Here is a 21,331-nt window from a genome sequence, read left to right as displayed (position 1 = left end):
GGCCCCCGGCGCATCTCACGGGCCGCGGGGAGGGGGCGGCGGGGCCAGCGGCGGAGCGGCGGTGCCCGGTGCCCGCTCCTTTGTTCGCCGCCGGCGGCCGCGGCGGTCGGCGCTGCTCCGGGAGGGCTCTGCGGCCCCGGCCGCCCGGGGGGCGCTCCCCGGCACCGGCCCTGGCGGCTCGGAGGGGCTCGGGGGCCGCCACGGGAGAGAAGGAGGCAGCGGGAAAGGGGCTCCCCCCGCCAAGGTGCGGGACGGGGGGCTGTGCCCGACCCCCGGGTGCCCGTGGGGAGGGGGCCGGAGCAGTGGGAGGCGTGACCGCGACGCGCGTGGAGTGCCTGGCGCCCACCCCGCGGGCTGTGAGGGGTGCCCCGGGTCCTCGCTCGGCCCGGTCTGGGGCTGCCACTCTCCTCCCGACCCCTTCTCCCGGAGCCGCGGCGTGTGCCGGAGCCCGGCGGGCTCCCAGGTGGTGACTCTGTCAAGTACCACCGCCTTCCCTGCAGGGACGCATCCCATCTCCGCCGTCCTGTGGGAGACTTTCCTCTAGATGTAGATCTGAGCTTTCCCACCAGCGGCTGGAAGAGCTGTCTTGGCCATTTAAAACATACTGGTTATTCAAAACAATTTAAATATAACTTGTGTGGTCACTGCTGTGGCCATCTTCCCACAGGAGACCTTTACCTGCACTTGATGTGGAGGATTTTTTTTTTAGTGTAGTTACTGGTAGTCACATGAGTTATCCAAGTACTTGATTAACACACTCCGCTGCTCTTTTCCTAACCCGATGGGTTTCTGTAGCTGTAAATAGAAATACCTGCTCTAACAAATGCACGGCGCTTCCAGTAAGCACACATGTGTTGTAGCAGAGTTTTCTGAAAGGTGTAATCAATACACAATTAGCCCGTTAAGACCGGTATGATGAGCAATGTCTTATTTTTATGGCTGTGTCTGGGGAGTTTGGAAGTGATCATACAACTGTTCTCTGGCAGCATTTGTTGGAACATAGGACAGAATAGGTGAGACAGGGGAGGTTTTGTATTTTCTTCATACTTCTGTAACGCTGAGGTAGAACATAGCTGGAAAGCTGCTTAGCAGTGCTTGAGAGAACAGCAGACGTAAAGAACCTCTGCAGCAAAATACTACCTTGGAGTAATGTAATGAAATGCAAGGGTGTAGTGGAAATCTGCTTTTGGAAATGATTGAATATCATAAGGGGACAGACAGAAAATGTTGCAAATGTGCATATGCATGTAAAATGGATATTATTCAGAGCAACAGATCTGTTGTAAGCTATCATGGCATTAAGAGAAAGATTCAAGAGTTTAAGAATTCCATTTGGAAGCAACAGAATTCATGTAATCTCTTGGCAAGAAGTTTAGTTAACGAAATCTGGGTGGCACTGTAAACATTAACTTTCTTTTTCTGTTTTTGCCAGTGGCGGCACCTGACTTGCTGGATCCCAAATCGGCCACTCAGAACTCCAAACCAAGATTATCATTTTCTACCAAGCCTACCGTGCTTGCTTCACGGGAGGAAAGCGATTCGGCCATTAATGTTATGAAATGGAAGACAGTCTCAACAATTTTTCTGGTGGTAGTCGTGTATTTAATAATTGGAGCAACAGTATTTAAAGCCCTGGAGCAGCCTCACGAGACCTCCCAGAGAACCACCATTGTGATTCAGAAGCAGGCGTTTGTATCTCAGCATTCCTGTGTGAATGCAACAGAGCTTGATGAACTGATTCAGGTAATCCATACCAAACCCCTCATCACCTTGCCTTAGAGGAACAAATTCTATATGGCAGTATTGCAGTGATAAGGGGCAAAACCTTTATAAGCAAAGCTCTGTATTGGCCGAGCGATGTAACGTGTTAAGACCAGAAGTTGAACATTTGCATTTTCATGCAAAGCCTCATGGTTGGAAAGCTATTGCTATTTTTAGGTGTGGTATGCTTGGTAGATGGCCTTTTCACTGAAGCCTCCCATTATGCTAATTAAATGATTATTCATCAGCAATAGATATAATTAATAGTTCACAAAGGAATTGGTATATTGATTGTGCCTTACAAGTTCTGTCAATATTTGAAGTGCCTAATTCTGAGGAAGAAGCTACACCATCCATTGCCTTAAAGGACTCCTAATTTACTGTGATTTTATCAAGCTAGCTTTCCTTCCAGCTGTATGTTTCTTTATATTGATTTTGTTTTAAGTACAGGAAAGTACCATGGACTTCCTACTTTGATCTTAAATCTCAATTTTCTCTGCTTCTTAAAGGTACATCCACAAATGATGCACATTGGTGTGTTCCTACTAACATGACTTTACCCTTGCAGGTCACCTGCCTCAGAACCACAGGAAATATTTATTTGCAGTAGCACAGAACTAGATCGGGAGCCTTATAAATCCCCTTCCAACTTAAATTCCATCTTATGAATATCCAGTTGCACCAGAGGGAATAGCAGAGGGCTGCCAAATAACATCAGTTCTGGGCCTGGGACAATGAAACGGGAGGCTGGAGTGAACAGTCAAGAGTTGGCAAGGATTGACTCCTTCCTTAACAGTAGCCATGGGGCTGTCTGGGTCTACAGAGCCCAAGATGGGACAGGGAGAGGAGGAGAGGGTGTTGGACATCCAGACCATGGCGAGCAGGAACTCTGGATCATGCCAGATGCGTGGGCAGCAAAGATTTCTGGAGGTGTTTTTTGCCAGCAGATATGGCTGGGAGTTTAGAAGTTGAATTTACCTCTCTACACTGATCTGCCTTGAGCATCAACATGGACATGGTTTTTTCAGTTTTAAATATAGAGTTCTGATGTGCTGAGTTATTTTTATGGTACACTACTTATGAGTTTTAAAGGTAAGCTGGGAAAATGTCTTGTATTTTGTGACTTCTCCCCTGCTTCATTGCTAAAATGTGTTCCAAAACTGCTACCCTTTAAATGCCTGTCAGACAGTTCCTGTCTCCATAAGTCTCGACCAGGCATGCCTGAGGAGATGCTGCTGATAGTGATTTAGATGCTGTGTAATAACTGTGCTCCAGTGGTTTGACCAGCAGAACGTGAGATAACCTTTCAGAGAAATATACAAGCACATTCTGATGAAAAATAACTCTTGTAGCTACTATAAATATCCTCCTATGAAATTTTTAGGTCAGATACTGTACTTGTGAAGATAAAAAAAGAAATTTTGAAGCCGTGTTGTCTTACATCATCTGTGAGATGGACCTTAAGGCAAAAACTGTTGAAGTTTGCTCTGGAGTACTTAGATATTCTAGCATTTATGATTCTCTGCCCAGAAGCACAGATTGATAATAAAAAACCACTTCATCAGCATTCAACGCCCATTTGATGTTCAGTGTAAAATAAATAAGTTTCAGTACAATCATCAGAGCACAGATAACCATACCAGCATTAGCTTCCATCTCCACTAATGATCTTGCCACGACCAGAAAAACACAGGCGTGTGAACCACGGGGAGGTGACACAGCCTCCCACAGCACGCAGATGAGAGAGAATTGTGGGAAGAGTTTGCTCTGCTTGCTGTTGGGTTAAATGGAAAACTTAATTTGCCCATGTTCCCTTCTCTTTGTCTGTAAAGAGAACCATGAGATGGAGGTAGGAATGTGCTGTTACACTCCTTTTATAGGAGAAGAGCTGGGGCACAGGGAGCCCATTTGGGTGCCTTGCTTTACGCAGAGTAAGTGTTAGTGAATGATATCATGTTGCCTAAGGGTTGGGAAATTCTGCTTGCCCAAAGTAGAACAGGACAGCAAAGCTAAAAGAGAGTCTCAAATTCACTTTTCCAGGTCTAGGCTGCTATCTTACATGTGGGGTCATATCTGTTCCCTAGTTGCTACTTTGTCACAGAAACTAAATTAGTGAAATACGTTTTGTCTCTCTGGGATTATGTCTGACTGCTATTACAATATAATGCAGTGTTTCTTCAGTTTTCATTGGATGTCTGTAAGAATAAAAATAAATAGTGTGTGTAAGGAAAAAGTAAATGTTATTTAAGAATTCACTGAAAGCTATAAAACTGAAAATTAATACGTACTAAAGTAGAAGGGAGCTGGAATGATTAGTCTTGTGTGAAGAAAATTACAGAGCTTATGGACTCCAATGTGTTCTTTAATCAAGTATTTACCTTGAGTCAAACTATAATGAAATTCATTACAACTTTTCTTTTTGAACTTAGTATTCTGGGAATCCAGAAACTGTTTTGGCTCTTTCCTGCTAGTCATTGCTCAAGGTGCTTGTCATGCCAGGCTTTTTCAATCTTCACAAACTTCTGCTCTGCAATTTAATCCTTATTCTGAAGCAGGCTTGACTGTCCCAAGCCTGTCCACTGGCAGTACAATATATGGTAGGTTTTTCAGGTGAGCATGTTAGAGAGACTACTTGGAGAGCACAAATTCAGCTATAAAAAAGTACAAGTGGAAAGACAGTCCAGTTTGCCAGCACCCAGGAGTCATGGAGTTTCCAGCACCTTGGCTGAAATCTTCCTTTTGTCACAAAGATGTCTAAAACAGTGTTGTGTGTTTCAATAAATACACACAGGATAGGGATTTTTCCATTCCTGTCTTCTCCATCCTTATTTTCTCTCACCAGTCTCCAAAACCCCAAAACAACAACATATACTGTTGCCAACTTTTCGGGTTTATTCCCTGGGTTTTGAGTTCCTGAAACTTTGTATTGTCACACTGATTGTGTGGCTCCTCTGAGTGTACTAGGTGAGAATTATGCTTTTATAGACATCATATATTTTATATAGATGAAAAATATGGGGCAACAGAGAGCTGCTATGCAGCCTAGAAAACGTGCAAAGTTAATGAAATAGAGTGCTCTGATGATGGCACTGAGGTAGATTCAGCTGCCTCAGAAAAAGGACCTGTGTTTTCCTCATAACTTTTCAGCCTAGTCCAGCAGTGTTGTTCCCATGCTGACAAAAAAAGGACATGGTCTTCATGACCTCCTCTGTCTCTGACTTTGCTGGTCCAGTGTTGCAAATCTCTTTCAATCTAAAGCACTTCAGTTGCTTGTTGCCTCACTGTAGCAGAATATACCTGCAATGAACCACAGCAAGGCAGGACCCTGGGAGGTATATCCAGGTACATAATTCCTCTGCTTTTTGTGAGCACTTCTATTTAGTAGCATATTAAAAATGTGCAGAAGTCATGCAGAGCATATTTATGCACCCAAGAGACCAGTTTTTCCAGGCAATTTCAGCTCCTTTTGCTGTAGCCTGAAGCCAGCATTACCAACAGCGTTAAGTGCATCACTGGATGCTGTCCCCAGTGGTGCTGAGGTGGGCAGTGCACAGCACTCAGTGGTGGTATATCTAAATTTACAACTAGAGAAATATCCCAGGAGGGAGGCTTGTGAAAGTACAAACACTACCTGGGTGAGTAATGAGAATACAACAGAGTAGCAAGCTGTGTATGGTCTGATGCTAAACTTCACTTTTTAAAAGTTTCAGTTGGAAGGTCTTGCAAGGATCTCACTTATTAACAGATGAGAAAGCCTTGGTTTGGTAAAGGTTATGTGTGATATCTAATACATTATAAAGCTGCAGAAAGAAATGTGGCCAGATTCTTTCCTACTGTTTCTTCTTTTGGAAGAAGAACACACTGCAATTCATCACAAATGATGTTTTGGTTTCTCTGTCTGTGCCTGCTCTCAACTTGGCCCTGCCATGCAACGCAAAGTAACTGTCAGGTGACAGAATAAAAGAGTAAACATAGTTCAGACTGTGTAGATTTAATGTATATGTAACAAAACATATAAACCTCGTCTTCTTTTACACTAAGGATTTTTTATGTCTTCTGTCCAACAATTTTTCCCTCTCCACTGAGCTTTTTGTTGGTAGAAGCCGATAGAAACCTGGGAGTAATCCAGCTACATGCACAAATAACAATGAGCATTAAAGAATGAAATAATTCTCTAACTGGAGCTCTTGTATCTAATTATTTCAATCTACTTCTAATTTTCTTTTAGTTTGTTGACTACTTCCTACAGCAAGCTTACCACTAAACATTTAAAATGTTAGAGACATCTTTCAAACTCAGATGAACAAAATGTATTGCCAGGAACCTAGAAAAAATTCCTGCTATATTTATAGACCTGTGCATGGTAACAAATGTAAAGAGACCCTGGGTTACACTGCTGATGTTCAGGTGGCACTCATGTCCTCATGCAGTGCTGTGCAGCCACGAGATGCTTGTGTCTTCCTTCCTGACATCTCCTGGGGTTGTGTCTGGGAGCAGGTGAGCCTGACTGAATATGATATTCAGCAACATCATAAAATTGTCATTACTGTTGTTTCATACACCTCATTCCCTCTATAGGATCTTGAATATCCTGTGGAGGAAATAAGGTGCGTGAAAAACCAGTGAATTAGCTTTCTCCTTGCCCAGAACTCATGTTGTTCCTAGGACACAAGAATGCAGCCAATATTTTGTGTTATGGGATGTATTGACAATGAGAAGCAATGGTTTGTCTCCCTGCCAAAGAAAAAACTGATTAAAAAAAAAAAAAGAGAAGAGCTTTTTATGTAAATACCACCTAATTATATATTGCTCAGCGGTTCTTTGTCTATGTTAACCTTTTAAAACCAAAATGGAAAAAAAAAATTCCTTTTAGTACCCAAGCTAGTTTTTTAATGCATTGCTTCGCATTCAAAAATGGAAAATAAGAAAAATTTCAGTTATATTATCTTAAATATCTAGAATATCCCAGCTAGCTGGTGTGAATTATTATAGTTATCTTAGTGAGTTAATTCTGAAAATTAATAAAGAGTTTTCAAGTAAAGATACAATGGAACATAAGTTAATAATAATAATAATAATGCTTTCCTCTTTAGCAGAAAGATCCTTCAAATATATTTATTCTGAAATGCTAACAAGTGAAAAAAATACTATTGTACTAAACAGCACAATCTTTTAATGTGTTCCAAGTGCTGTGTGTGGTAATTCCTGTCTTATATAGCTTTCATTTTGAAATCTGAACAAGTTTTCAGGGTGCTGCACCAAGCTGTCTCAGCAGTAATACTCCTGTAGGGTTTTAAATCCAGCCCCTTTCAGCATACGTGGCTTCTTCTGAAAACTGAATGCCCACAAAAACGTGCTTGCATTTAAAATAAACAGAAATAATTAATGAGCCACCAGGATTAGCTGAATTCACTTGGATCCCAAAAGTTGGTCTTCTTGAGTTCTGTGTGGGCTTGTGGCTAACGTGGGGAGAACAGCTCCCTGTGCAGGGGTCCACAGTTATGTGCCATTCCTGTTTTCATCTCACATTTGTGTCAGCTGCATTTCCCCTTTTTTTTCCATTCAGTTCTCAGATCATGAATGAGACCAAAATGGGGATTTTTTTTTTTTTTTTAATCTCCCTTGAGGACAAATGTTTTTTTTTCTTCTTTATCTCTCTCTTGAGGGAAGCCTGACATAATTATGAATGACATGGGCGCAGTGTTTCTTTCTTCAAACTGGCATCACCAGGAAGTCATCATGGCTTATGTGACTAATTTCTTGTAAAAACATTTTACTTTAAAGTATGTATTTGCTGCAGCTTCATTTTTATAGTTGAAGGTAGGTAGCTACGTTAAGTTGCACCTCTACCAGTAGCTGATTTTGTCTCTTTCACAGGCTTCTTCACATCTTGCATTGTAGCCCCAAGAAAATTATCGTGGAAAAAAATAATTTTTCAGGAATATATTGTTTGATTTCAATGAGATAAGCTCCTTGAAGCCTAAATTATGTAGAAAATTGTTAAAATAAAGTAGATGGGAAAACACAGATGCAAAGTCCTTGTTTTCAGACAAACCCCAAATTTATTTAGACAAGATTAAAATTTATTAACTAAACCTATTAAGCTCAAATAAAATTTTATTAATTCTTTGAATCACAACTTTTGTAGACATTTTCAGTCCTGTGAGCTGTAGCTTACGGGTCCTCTAAGCACGAACTTTCTGAGGTAGTTTGAATGTACAAGTTTAAACCCTAAATATTCTTAGTCTCTCCTTTTGCATTCCTTCCAGACTCTCAAAAGAAAACAGGAACCATCACATGTCAGGATCCTAGCCTGGAAGCATCACTTATGCTTTGTAAAACTTGAAGCCTTGAAAAGATTGATAGGCCAGCATAGAAGAAATTGAGGCTGCAGTATATTTTATTTATCTGAGGATCCAAAATACCATTGCATCCGTTTTTTAATGTGCCATCTGCATTTCAATTATGAAGCTCATGACAAACTGCAGATACGAGCAGCAGAGCTGCCTGTTGGTGGTGTTTTCAAGGCAATGAAAAAAGAAATGAAGGACTTTCAAAGCAGTTAAAACATGAGGCACAGGAACTGTTGTTTGAGTTGTTGGCCTGTGCATGTGTCTGTCCTTAGTATGGTGTCTGCCCATCAGAGCACTTGGCTTATGTACTCTTAACTCTAGGTGTCCTGGCAGTCCTAACTTGTACAGCAGCATCATGTGTCTCTTTTCCTCTTGCTGTGTCTGTGTCTCCTTTCTGTTTCACTCTGCTCAGAAATAAATGTTTGAATGCAGTTGTCTCCTTCCTCACCCCCCCAATTCTACCTGAATCCCCAGATCAGAGAAATATTTATTAAATGAAAGATCTCTGTGAAAGACCTTTGATCACACCGTTACCCAGACCTTTCCTCCCCACAGACACCCACTTGCTGTGGTTGGGTCTGGATGGGTTGCAGAAGCCCCTGGGTTCTGTGTACTACTTGCTCAGGTTCCTGCTGTTCTCCCTCTTCTGATTCTGTACTCAGCTCCTGGAAGAAGGGATTTTTTTTTTGCCAAACTTTCTCTTGTCTGGGAGCATTTCCTCCAGGGACAGGACAGCTCCGTTTTCTGTAGCCATTTTCTACATATTAATTAAACCAAAAGGATTTTTGTAAAGTGGTTTTTATCCTTCATGAGCATTATTTGGGGGGAGAATAACAAATAAATTTTAATTGCCCTTGTCACTTCTTTGTTCAAGCAGATTGGTCTCAAACTTTTTTTGCTGCTTCTGGTGTTGAGACCCGTAAAGATTGCATTTCCTTCAGATGAAGACTTTTATAGGACCTAGAACTTAGCTTAGCCTGATTGCATCTGAATGCCAGCTTTTGTCTTAGAAAGGGTGGCAGATATGACTCATTAGTAAGTCAGTTCTGCTGAACAGCTGTTTGCATAATTCTTTCAGTCTGTAATCTCAAGAAGCAAAGAAAAACCTTCTTCCCCGAACGTGTATGTGTATATACATGCATATATATGTGTATGTACACACAGAGAACTTATATACTTAGAAACCCATGGGGTTTGTAATACATATTTAGAAATAGAAATGTTTTTTTGTTACGTTTCTGCATGTTTTTAGTTTGAGTAGTTGTGAAAGAGAGTGAAAAGAGTACTTCAGTTCTTCAGCATGTGGGGTACTAGTCTCCAGTGTAGAGTATACTCATACGTTATAAAAACCAAAAAGAAAAAACAAGGAATCACAGAACTATAATACAAATATTATTGCAATCTCTTTCAACATCAAGGCCCAAAACCGTGTGTTTTGAGGCTGGAGAGTTGTTTGCTAAGTGTTAAAAGCATCCTGGTGTGCCTTTGAACTGAGAACTATGATTTCCATTCCTTGTAAACCAAAGCTGAAATAAAAACACAGGACTTGAGCAGTAGCTGGGCCATATGAGATGTATCTTTATACATGTAAAGGGAGAGTGCCCTTGTCAAATGGCAGCAGAACTATGGCAGTTAAGGAAGAAATCCAGGCTGAAAAATGGTTTTCAGAAACTTTGAGACACATCTGACTTTTTGACATCACTTTTCAAGTGACTGCCAGGAAGTACAAGCTAACTCCTGGCAAGCTGGGTAGCGAAAGAAAGCACGCACTGGATTTTATCAGAAGCATAATTTGAGGTGCTTCTATTTTAATCTTCCGGTAGAAGAGCTGAGAGTAATGAACTGTTGTGTTACATCATTTCAGAGAATGAAGTGACTGGAAGATGGTACAAAAACATGTATTCAGAGCCTGGTGTGGAACAAGGAGATGAGCATTGGAGTGACTGGTTTGACACATACTTATTTCTGCCTGATTTCCATGTGAGACAACAGTTGACTACCAGAGGCCAGCCTTCACACTTTATAACTTCTCCTTATTTTCCTGAGTCTCTGCAGACCCACTTAGTGGATGCAGCTCTCTGGCCAGCAGGCTGGCTTTTGTCAGTCAATGCCATAGACTCCTTGCAAGGATAAAATCCCTGACCTAGAATTGTCTTCTGTCCTCAGAAAATGACGGTGCTATTTGAAAGACTGTTTTCTCTCTTGTTTTGACAGAAGAAAAGTCACAGTATTCTATGTCCTAATCTGCGAAGCAAAGTTCAGCATGGCCTCTACAGAGAGATGCCTGCATGAACACAGGAATAACACAAAACTGCACAATTTATTGACCAGGAAGCTTTTCTAAATTATATAGGAAATGTAAAACTGACATTGAATCAAAATGTGATTTGTGTTGTCACTCTCCTTTCCCCAGTGTTCTGATTTCAAGCAAAAAAAGTATGTTGTGAAAGCAATGCTTGTGTGCTTTTGGAGCTCTGGTCATGCCTGACCTCTCCACTCTGAGCTCAATCGTCTCTGCCTCTTTTCTCTGATACTCTGCTAAAGCTTGTTCCCGAATGTGGCTGCAAAGCCAAGTAGCTGGGATGTGTGGGTGTAGTGCAAGTGAGGACTTGATCTCAGACACGCTTCACGTCTATCCTGAGATACAGTACAGAGGCAGTCAGAATTCACCTAATTCAAAAAATAGGAATTTTCTAAAATTTTTAAATCTTTCAAAATTTTGTCTCAATTCTCTTCACTATCAAAAAAAAAGGGCCTGATTTTTTTTCACCATTATGAAGATCATTAAAGAAGAAAAACATATTACTACAAGTATAACCATATTCTATTATTTTAAAAATCATTGTGCAGAGAAGCCTTGATTGGGTGCCATGTTCTGGGTGACCCACCCTCTGCTCAGTCCTCAGTCACCTCATATGAAACAAGTACTAGGCAAAGCTCTGGAAGAAGGTAATGCAAGCAAAATAATCTGCATAATTTAAGAATTTAATCTGTCCACATCCCTGTTCTAATGTTGACTGGTTCTGTACTGTTGAAGCAAACTGATTTTTAAACCAATTCATTTTGTATATGGAATAAAAACCTAGAAAAATTGCCACTGAGGAGGTCAGTTAACTTTAATACTGGAAAATAATTTTGATAAGTCAAGAAGTTCCCATGTTAAGATCACACAAAGTGTTTAAGCGCTGCACGGTATGATGACTGTGCAGATTATATAGAATTTTCATAATTCTGCCTTTAGATTCAAAATGCACAGAGTTACTGCCACTAATGTGTCAGTCAGGATAAGCCAAAGATCTCAAGTGACAGAAAGAATTGAGGGAGGGAGGGAGGAAGGAAGGAAGGAAGGAAGGAAGGAAGGAAGGAAGGAAGGAAGGAAGTCAGTCAAACTCATGACAAATGAAGTTTGCTGTAGTAGTAAGGCGTCAGTCAAAAAAAGAGGCTGACGACCAAGAATTAAGGTGTCAGAGAACTGAATGTGACAGCTGTGACAGTGAGCAATAAGCCTGCTACTTGAGGGCTAAGGCTGACATGCTGGCCCTCAGTGAAGTTAGTGGAGCCTTGGTTTTTATTCCGGGCTAGTGAAGTGTTAATATCCAATCCTCCAGGTAGGTTTGTACGGTGGACACAGGGCAGGAAATTACCCTGAAATTAGTGCCCTGAAATGTACAAGTGTTAGGAGATATGCAATAAATTATTTTCTTCTAAAATTTTTCTTGGAAATAGTCTTGGATGAGGATCTTCTTAGCTAAAGAAGGCTAAAACTGACCACACTAAGAAGAAAAGTCATCCTCTGATCCAAAGAACTGAAAATGCAGTCACCCTTCCTGAAAAATCTTCAAGCAACATTCAAAGACATTATGAGACAGTAGTATAGACCTCAGTAAAGCAATAACCTTACCCACCTGTCACCCTTGTTAGTCAGGAGGACTCTTCCAGATGACTCTGAAGGAATAAAATGCAGCAGCTTTATTAGTATCTGTGTCTGGCTTCTCCCTGCATGGTCACAGCCCAGGAGAAAGCATAACATTTGTGTGTTTGAAAACAACAGCCCAGTGATGATGAGGTCATCATCTAACCCTTTATGACTAAAACTGTGCTTAAAACAATCCATAAATTTACAAATGTGAATCAGTAAATATACAAAGAAAGTCAATGAGAAATACTGGCAATAAAAACCCCCAACTTATATGTGATATACAACAGATTTGTTTAAAAAGGTGAATATTTTGTTTAATAAGGAAACATCTTTAATTTGGAAAGAAAGAGAAAGCTGAGGGGTCTGTAAGATCATTAATTTCTTGAAGGAGACAAATTAGAAATTGCTATTCAAGTGTTCCTCATAACATAAGAACTTACAAAATTACTTTGAAGTACATACAAACTCTCAGAAGGGAAATGCTTTTTAAATGATCCACAAGTAATTTGCAGATCTCACTGCCACAGAATGACTTGGCTCCTAAAATACAAGTGAGCTCCAAAAGAAGTTAGAGAAATTAATGGTAAAGCAATTCACCCAAGCCAATCTGAACACCATGATGCAGATGCAGCCTCCTACTCAGAAAGTCCCTAAAAGTGTGCATAGTCAGAACTTAGGAGGCTGTACGAAAAGGAAGCATCTCTGAAAGCAGCCCTGATTATTTTCCTGATTAGCAGTTGGATAAAATCAGAGACATAATAATAGCAGCTAATTGTCTTTTGTAGCCATCTGTTGTGCTTTGGGCAGTTTTGGGTTAAGTTGTATTATTTTTTTCCTGGAAAAATATAGGTATGGTAGATGAAGTCAGGAAATGCATAGCTGTAGTGGGTCTTTGAGCAGTTTAGATTGGAACACCTTTCGTATAAAAGGCCTTGAGGTACATACGGCTTCAAAAATGTGCAGTGATGATAAAAGCCCTGAAAACATTTTGCATCTGGATTTGTATAAAATTTGGTCTTGCTAGACTGCTTAAACAGGTGCATTGCTCTGGGTAGCGCCGTCATCCAATGCAAGAAACTGTAATGGAACAAGAATGGTTCCAAAAAATTACATTGATCCCATGCTCTATCATATGATGTCCTCACTGCAGGGCGTGTTCCCATGTGCAGGTACCAGGACTTGTGACAGCCCTTTTCAGTCCCCTGAAATGTGACAGTGCTCAGGCTGTACTCAGCATGCTCTGTATAATGCAGCACACTGGGCTTTGTAAATCAAAGGAATATCTGTGTTGTGTAAATTATAAAATCAATTCAATGGAGGGTTTTCACTCTCCTTAGTCTTATGTGTCCCTTCTTACACAGATGGAAACACCTGTCAGTACCAGTGCTGCTGTATTTGCTCCTGCCAAGTTGTACATCTTGTACAAATGCAGAAGAAGATTTATCCTTCCAACACAAAGGAAAATTAAACTCTCTCTTCCCCCTCACTTCTCCCATCCTTTTTCCTTTCTCAGTAGGATTGAGAATTACACTTCTTCGATGTGTGCCTGTTATTAAAAAAAAAAAAAGCCCTAAAAAAAAGTTAAAGTGAAAGCTGTTAAAACTCTGTGTAAAAATACCCCAGCTGGCTTTCTGTTGACAACCCTGGATGGTGGAAATTGTTTAGGTTTGGCAGCAAGATCCCTGTGGCTGCAGAGGGGCAGCAGTGGACTTCAAAATGGTTACTTTGTGCATCTGAGCTTTGAAAATGGCCAACTGGAAATGTTGGATTTAAGTTGGATTTAATGTTGGATTTAATGTTGGATTTAAGTCCCACAATAAAAAAATAGATGTCCTAGTTAATCCAGCATTCATTACTTCATAATTTCTGTCCAGATCAACAGTGCGGGAATTGTTTAGTAACACAAATGTTCTAATTTGCAAATTATCAACGTATTTTGGGACTAAAAAAAATTATTGCTACTGTACAACACTGTTCCTCTGCAACAGACTGCTCAAATGGAAGATGGTTCTGGTCTGTCCTATCACTGAATATATTTATGTACCTAATGATTGTTGGACGTCTTGCCAGACAGGAACTATTAGTTAGTTAAAATGCTCATTTTCATTTTGTGGTATTGCTTCCTCTGTTGTTCTTTTGTTAGACACCAATAATTTTTATAAGGATCATGATTAGAAATAAATCATGTTTTAAAGTTTTAAAGTTCCAGAATGAAATGCAGACTTATATTCTTTGAAATATTTATTGCAAGTCTAAAAATACTTTTTCCTGGTGTGTATTGTTTAACTCAAATACCAGTATATATCTGCAATCGTGATATAACAAAACAGGAATACATTTTGTAATAAGAATTTACAGTAGGTGACACTGCTGTAAGAGGAAACCTTTATTATTTCTTGAGACTATGAAAATGTCACTAGTGGCAAGCTTGTTGATTTTAGTTGCTAGAACTGAATTTTTTGAGAACATTTCTGAAGTACATAGTTGTATGGACATACATGTTTGATATTTGACTGATTTTTTTGTTGCTAGAGTGAAAGTTTTATAATTGTATGTGTAATTTTTTAAGTTATTGAATTATCTGTTATACAAAAGTGTTTTCTTTAATTGGAATTAATCTGATACAGAAGAGTGCATGGGCTTTTTTTTCTGGGTGTTTTTAAATGACTGTTTTTAAGAAGTCCATTTGCTTGCCTAACACAACACAGGAACATTGTGGGAAACTCTTATCATAAATTTTGTCTAATGCATGTTTTTCTTCACCAAACACTTGCAGCAGTAAAAATACCTGTATTTGCCTTCTAACTAAGATAGTGATGTAACAGATATTGTGGATTTTGCATTCTCCCTAATGATCTGGACTTTACAGCTCTTCTGAATTGCCTGGAGTGGCTGCTGAAGAATAAATTGTAGCCTGACTGAGTGATAAAGCTCAAGCAGATCAACACAAATCGTTTTCTGGTTTAATGCTTGGATCAAATAAGTGATGTAATCAATTTACTGTGTGATGTATACGAATACAATTGCTTCATGAATATTGACAAAAATCTTTTTAAACTTGCAGCAAGTAGTGGCAGCAATAAATGCAGGAATCATACCTTTAGGAAACACATCTGCTCAGATCAGTCACTGGGACTTGGGAAGTTCCTTCTTCTTTGCTGGCACTGTTATTACCACCATAGGTAGGACACAGCTTATTATCTTTTTATGGTCAATGAGCTGAAACTCTTTTGATTTCCAGTGTTTGCATATATTTGTTAATGGTAAATCTTCCAAATCTTCTGTTTTAAGTAGAGAGTTACTTTCCAGCTGCATGACAGAAATAAGGAGCCCTTGCTGAGTGATTTTTCTGTAGAAAAAAAATGTTTTTGTATATTTCTGTCAGGTGACTGGAAGAGGTTGTGGAAACATTTTCTGGGGGGAATTTGGTCAACTGTACAGTCACAAGTGTTAAATAGGGCATGATTTAAAGCACATGTGCAGCAAACCTTGACTGAGATGTATGGAATTTAAAGTCTGTGCTCTCTTGTTTGGTATTGTTATTTTCTCTAAATTCTGAAAGAGCCACTGTCCCTCTGAGCAGGTGTAAAAAGAAGCAGCTTTTGATATTTCAGTTTCTTCCCTTTGACTACAATACTGTACAAATGGTATGCAGTTAAAAAATGTAATGTAGCTCATGGCTCACAAAGGGGCATTCACCAAGATAGATGGAAATTTGAAGATGAAATCATGAGAAAAAAAAAAAGAGAAATGCATTACGAGAGTAATGTATAAGGAATTGTAGCATGGTTGCAATAATTACCACTATTGTGATGGAAGAGGATGTTCTTTTCAAGGGTTGCCTGTACCTTTTTTCTTTCATTATATAGAAGTGCATAAGTAGCGTAATTTTTGTGTTTGAATATATACGTCTGTATGTGTATGTATAAATATTATGCCTGTAGAATGTTTTTCCATGTCTAGAGTAACTGAAACACAGATTTAGTGAAAACAACCACTGAAACTCTTACCTCCTTGATTTGTAGCAAACTTACTGATTTTTCAGTAGCACCTCCTCACAGTGATGAAAAGCCCCAAGTATTGAAAAATCTAATTAAAGTTAAAGATTATAACCAAAAAAAGCAAGAACTTTGAAAGGATAGCTTTGTGATCAGTCTTAAGTTATCCTCTTTGGACAACACTAAAATTTATGTTGTAAGCATCTATGGTCCTGTAGAAAGTGCATAATAGTTGTTTACCTTCCCAATAAGGATAAAAGTTAACATATGAAAAGGAATTAAAAGTTCAAAAATTATTTAAAAGCAGTGGAACATTTTGTCTCACTATCTTTTTTCCAAGTAAAACTAAGGTTTTTCTAAATCAAAGTGTTTCCTGATTTAATCTATTGACCTGATTCTATCAAAACATGTGCGAGTCCGGCGTAGAAGAGAGCAGGGAATCTGCAAAGGCATCCAGGCCTGTGATCCACTGTTCCCAAGAGGCAAGATAACCCAATAGGAAATGCATTTGAAAATTAGTATTTCAGGTCATTTCTGCAAACCAGAGTTGTCAGAAGCAGGTCACACTAGGCAACAGTAAATATTTGTTTCGGGTTTTGTGATAGCAACATGAGAAAAAATGGATGAAGAAAGTCTTCCATAAAATATTTTGGGTTTGGAGTGACTGGGTTTCTTTCATCAGGGACCCTTTGTGATGGGAAACTCCCAGTCAGTTGCACTTTTGAGCTTTTCTCAGGATCCAAGGACAAGAAGCTTGTATGAAAGCTGTAGTGGTTGGCGTTGTCTTAATGCTGTGAACCATGGTTCACAGGGCTTGTGGTGTGACAGAAGGTGGGGCTGTGGTGAAAAGCACTTGGAAAAGCAAATTACCTGGGAAAATGGTGGCAAACAGAACAGCTGGGTGTGCTTTCCCTTATTCTTTGTGTTATTATGTGCCAGCAAGTGATTTTGTGTTCAGAACAGTACCTTTTTGTATATGAGTAACTTTTTGAAAGTGAAGGCATTCCTTCCAGTTAGGGGCCATATGGTAACAATAATTCAATTTCTCAAGAGAGTGAAAATGTGGCTTATGAGCATCTCCAGAGATTTGCCACAGGTTTCAGATAAATGCTACAGATATCTTCTGTGGACAAAGACAAGACCTTATAAATTCATAGAACAACTTTACAGAAATAATTTGCAAACGAGGTTTGATAAATATGAATAAAATTTGTAAATATTTTGTCCTTTAGTCTGTATACCTTAAGAAGTACTTGCAGATGAGAAAAGGGATTAGTACCTTTAGAGGCAGTGATAGCTTTCCAGTGTCGCAGCAGATTTTGTAGCTTTCCAAACCTCTTATTTTACCATATCACTTAGCCCACACTCTTCTTGGTGATATCTCATAATCTAAGACATTCAAATGGAACTGGTGGTCTATGAATAGAATGTCTCAAACCTTTCTTTAATGAAAGCAAAGCCTTTCTTTATCAGCAGTAGCACTTGCACCCCACAAATATTTGGTTTCTGGGGAGAGAGGATAATAAATAAAGCCTTTAGCATCTGCCTAAGCAATAAGTTATTGTCTTGCAATTACTGTTATTGTTGTATCCCAGTAGTGTCGAACATCGACATGAAAAATATTGACTGTCTGTTTTGGTGGCTGCTGGCAGCAGACTAGAGCCATCTTCTGGATCTCCTGTAGGTTTCTGAAAGGCACTCTGGTGGTGCCATTACATCTGTAGAGTTCCAAAGCCAGCTCACAAAAGCAGAGGCAACACTACAGAAAACGTGGCTTAGTATTTATGTAACGTTTTTTGAAGTCTGTTATAATCCTTCATGCTACCTAATAAATATTACAGTGCATAATATAAAACGAGCAAAATCAGTTTGAATGGAATATGATGTGATACTGCTACTAGATCTTTTCTAAAAAGTGGATTTAGTTGAGAGTCATAATCAAACAATTTCACAAGGATTCTTTAGAACAGATCCTTGGGTTTAGCTTTGCATTTACTACTGTGCTACAGCACAGAACTTGTTTCAGGAAGGGTTGTAGCTTTGACTGGCTCAGTTGGGTGTTCTTGCTTGTGAATATGTTTCCAGAACAAATATACCTCATCTCAACAAAGAAAAGTGAAATTACATGATTATTAGTCTGTGCATATAGAATGGTTTCAGACAGTCTCTAACAGGGAAAAGGGTAGCAGAGTGAAATAGTAATATGAAATTATCTATGAAAAATATTGTTGCATTGTTCCCTGGGATACTGTGCATACTGCAAAGTACAAAAGAACCTCTTTTTTGTCTACCTGAAAATGTCATTATCCAGTCAGTCCTCTTCTAAGATAACATGACCAAAGAAAAGAAAAAAAGAGGGTTGAGGAGAAAAGCAAGAAAAACGGTAACTTAATCATAAAGCTGGAGATAGTGCTGAGGAGGAGGGAAAAATAACCTTTAGGTCTCCTCTTTTTATTCTGAGAGCTTGTTGCTGGCACTGTGCATGATTTGTAACCTCTGGATCATTTCCTTCAATAGGTAGCTGAACTCAGAAATGGGCCGACAGACATAACCTGGACATATCCCACTTCCCCCCAGCCTTATATTTTAGGGGCGGGGAAGGTTTTACATTGGCAGCAGGGTAGAAAAGCAGACCTGTCATCTTGAAGCTTGAGACCTGTATCTAGAGAAATGAAAAAACAAAGAAGACATGCCAAGGCCTTGAGCTCAGCAGTTGTTTTCCCAAATGTCTGGCTTCTCAGCACATAAAAAACATAGAGTCCTCTGTAATAGCAGAAACTGTATTACAAGAACCTCTACTAGTCTGCTATGGATCTTCAGCTAAAAGAGATTAATTATTTCCACTGTTATTCCAGCCAGCCTGTAACGATTTTTTCAAGCACTGCAAGGTAGACATATGGGAAGAGTATTTATTCAGCCTCTTGGAAGATGGAGTGTCTTGGATGGCAGTTGGGAGTGCCAGCAACCTTGCTGATAGCTGTGGTTTGCCAGAGTCCATCCTTTCAAACAGAGCTCCTTTAATGCCTTAGCACTCGAGGATGCATTGCAGCCCTATTGATGTCCAAATCCAGCACTGGCTAAAAATTTGGTCTACAAACCCAAAAAGGAAGAACACATCATTTCTTTTTGTTCTTCTCCACTTTTTGTTGTCACCAGCCCTTGATTTTAGAATGTAAACTTCTCATGTTCACTGGAAACTGAACCTCCTGAGAAGTTCATTTATGACTAAAGTCTTTAATTTGGGTTCATGCAGCTAGCTATGGGAACATGGGGGCTTGGGCTCCAAAAGCCTAGCAACCATTATTAAAGTGTGCAAAGGAATGTGAATACTAAAAAGAAAAAGAAAAAATATATATATATAAAGAAAAAAATTGTAAATATTTACACTTTAGGGACAGATGTGAATAAGATGCTGAAAGAGAGATTTATATTTTTGACTAGAAATTTCAACCTGATTTGTCATTTTTAAAGCTGCAATTAGTTACGTAGCTTCAAATGCAATTTCCCTGTAAGGAGTCATTCCTTCTGCCATTTTCCCACTGCCTGGACACAAGATTTGCTTTGAAGGCAGGGTATTTTAAAAAGTCTTACTACGTTGCTTGTTGATTTGAAACAATAATAAAATCCTGCTGCTAAAATTGTCCCTTCTGGCACCATTCCGCTGCATTTTTGAAATAGAAGGTAACAGAATAATGTGCTGACAACTAAAATATACAAAATACTTTTGACATTATAAGAAGACAAATATTGTCCATGATCAGATGTATTACCTATTATGTCAGATAATTATAAAGATAAAAAAGTGCAAATGACATTGAAAAAATTGTTCTCCTAGTTCAGAAAAGTAAGAAATATCACATACTTATCTTAGAACATGTTTCTTTTATTGTTTCTTTGTGCCAACAGAGAAGAAACAAAGCTTTGGAGGATGAGCATGAAGGTTTCATTTTAAAAGATTGCAGCTTATCAGAGTATAAATACTTGGATTTCTGTTTACATATTTGTAAGGGAAGAGAGAAGAAGCGAGCAAAAGAAAGTGAAGTGCAAATGCCAAGCTGATTGAGGAGGGGATTGGAGAAAAACTCCTGAAATTAAAAAAACATAAAATACATTTGCCTGAAAAATATTCTGATATGTGACTTTTCTCCATCATATTAGTAATCAAACCTGCATTTGGGTCCATTACTTAAATGCACTTGACTACTTGGTGGAAACTGGAATATAGGGCTCCCAAGAACCTGTTTCTTTCAGGGCTCCTCAACTAGAAATAATCTTCTTCATCAAGGCAAGATTGAGGATCTCAGCCTCCATTGATAGCCTGGCTGCATGCACCCAGATTTCATAGTGCTTCTAGCAGGGGTATGTGTGAGGTAAGGCCTAATATAACCAGCTGATAAGACCAGCTGCAGAGCAATGCAGAAGAAAAAGTGGTTAAAATTTATGATCTGTGAAAATGTGGTAGTAAGAGACATGCTACAGAGGTCACTGGGGAATGAAGTGGAAATGCTCCTTCCATCTCTTACTCTGCAGAGGACTCCATTGAAAACTCCTGCTGCTCTCCTGAGAGTCACATTGACTCTCAAAGTGTGTTAAACATGTATATCTCATCTGATAAGATGCCAACAGAAAGAATTTTTAGTTTTAGAAAAAATCCCCCCGAGGTCTCTTCAAAATTCAGTCATTCCTCCAGGTTAGTGTTGTGCTTACCTTCCCATCCCTGTGCTGCTGTCCTTAATAGTTGTTGGAACTAAATTCGATTTTTAGTCTCTATTTGCTCCATTCTAATTTATTTCCTTTGCTTCTTTTGTTGAACTTTTAAAAAAGTGTCTGAATTTGACCCAGTTATTGGCTGTTGACAAATAGTGCTTCAATTGTGCTCTGGAGAGACCTGTTAGGATTTGGCAACGCAATTCTCCAAATATTTCATCTGAACTGAGCATACTGTCTCCCAGGGCAGTAGTGACTAAACAAGATTTCCTCTGTAATTATTTCTCCCAGGAACAGTGAGTTGAAAGTGTATTACCACTATGCCCTCAATTTTCTCCTGCATTTGCTCAGGCAGTGAGAAAGAGGGCTTATCTGACTTGAATGCTGAAGAAATAATACTTGGACTGTACAAGATACAGGAGCAATAATTAGGATAAGACTGCTGAAAACTAGGGAACCTGGGACAGTGGTGGAGGAAGGACGATGGTGAGGAGCTGAAAGGAAATTATATTAGATGAAGAGCTCAGTTAGAGACACTGAGGGCTTGTATATCAGAAAAATTGAATTAAATTGAATGAGCAAATCACAGAAAA

General features: G+C 39.3%; 1 protein-coding gene across 6 annotated transcripts in view; it reads left to right on the top strand.

The window, feature by feature from the left end:
* KCNK2 (potassium two pore domain channel subfamily K member 2) overlaps positions 1-16,343 on the top strand; it is a 68,565-nt gene extending 52,222 nt beyond the window's left edge. For all 6 annotated transcript variants that reach the window (XM_042051724.1, XM_042051725.1, XM_042051727.1 and 3 more), the window contains 2 exons: positions 1,433-1,743; positions 15,098-16,343. In XM_042051724.1, coding sequence (XP_041907658.1) covers positions 1,433-1,743; positions 15,098-15,256 — 470 coding nt within the window. In that variant the 3' untranslated portion in view covers positions 15,257-16,343. The remainder of the gene's footprint in view (positions 1-1,432; positions 1,744-15,097) is intronic.
* The last annotated feature ends 4,988 nt before the right edge of the window (positions 16,344-21,331 follow it).

The sequence above is a fragment of the Corvus kubaryi genome, unplaced genomic scaffold (genome assembly GCF_017639235.1).
Source record: "Corvus kubaryi isolate FWS band 111438036 unplaced genomic scaffold, C.kubaryi_AGA036_p1.0 76, whole genome shotgun sequence".
Lineage (NCBI taxonomy): Eukaryota > Metazoa > Chordata > Aves > Passeriformes > Corvidae > Corvus > Corvus kubaryi.
This window is presented reverse-complemented; position numbering and strand designations above follow the sequence as displayed.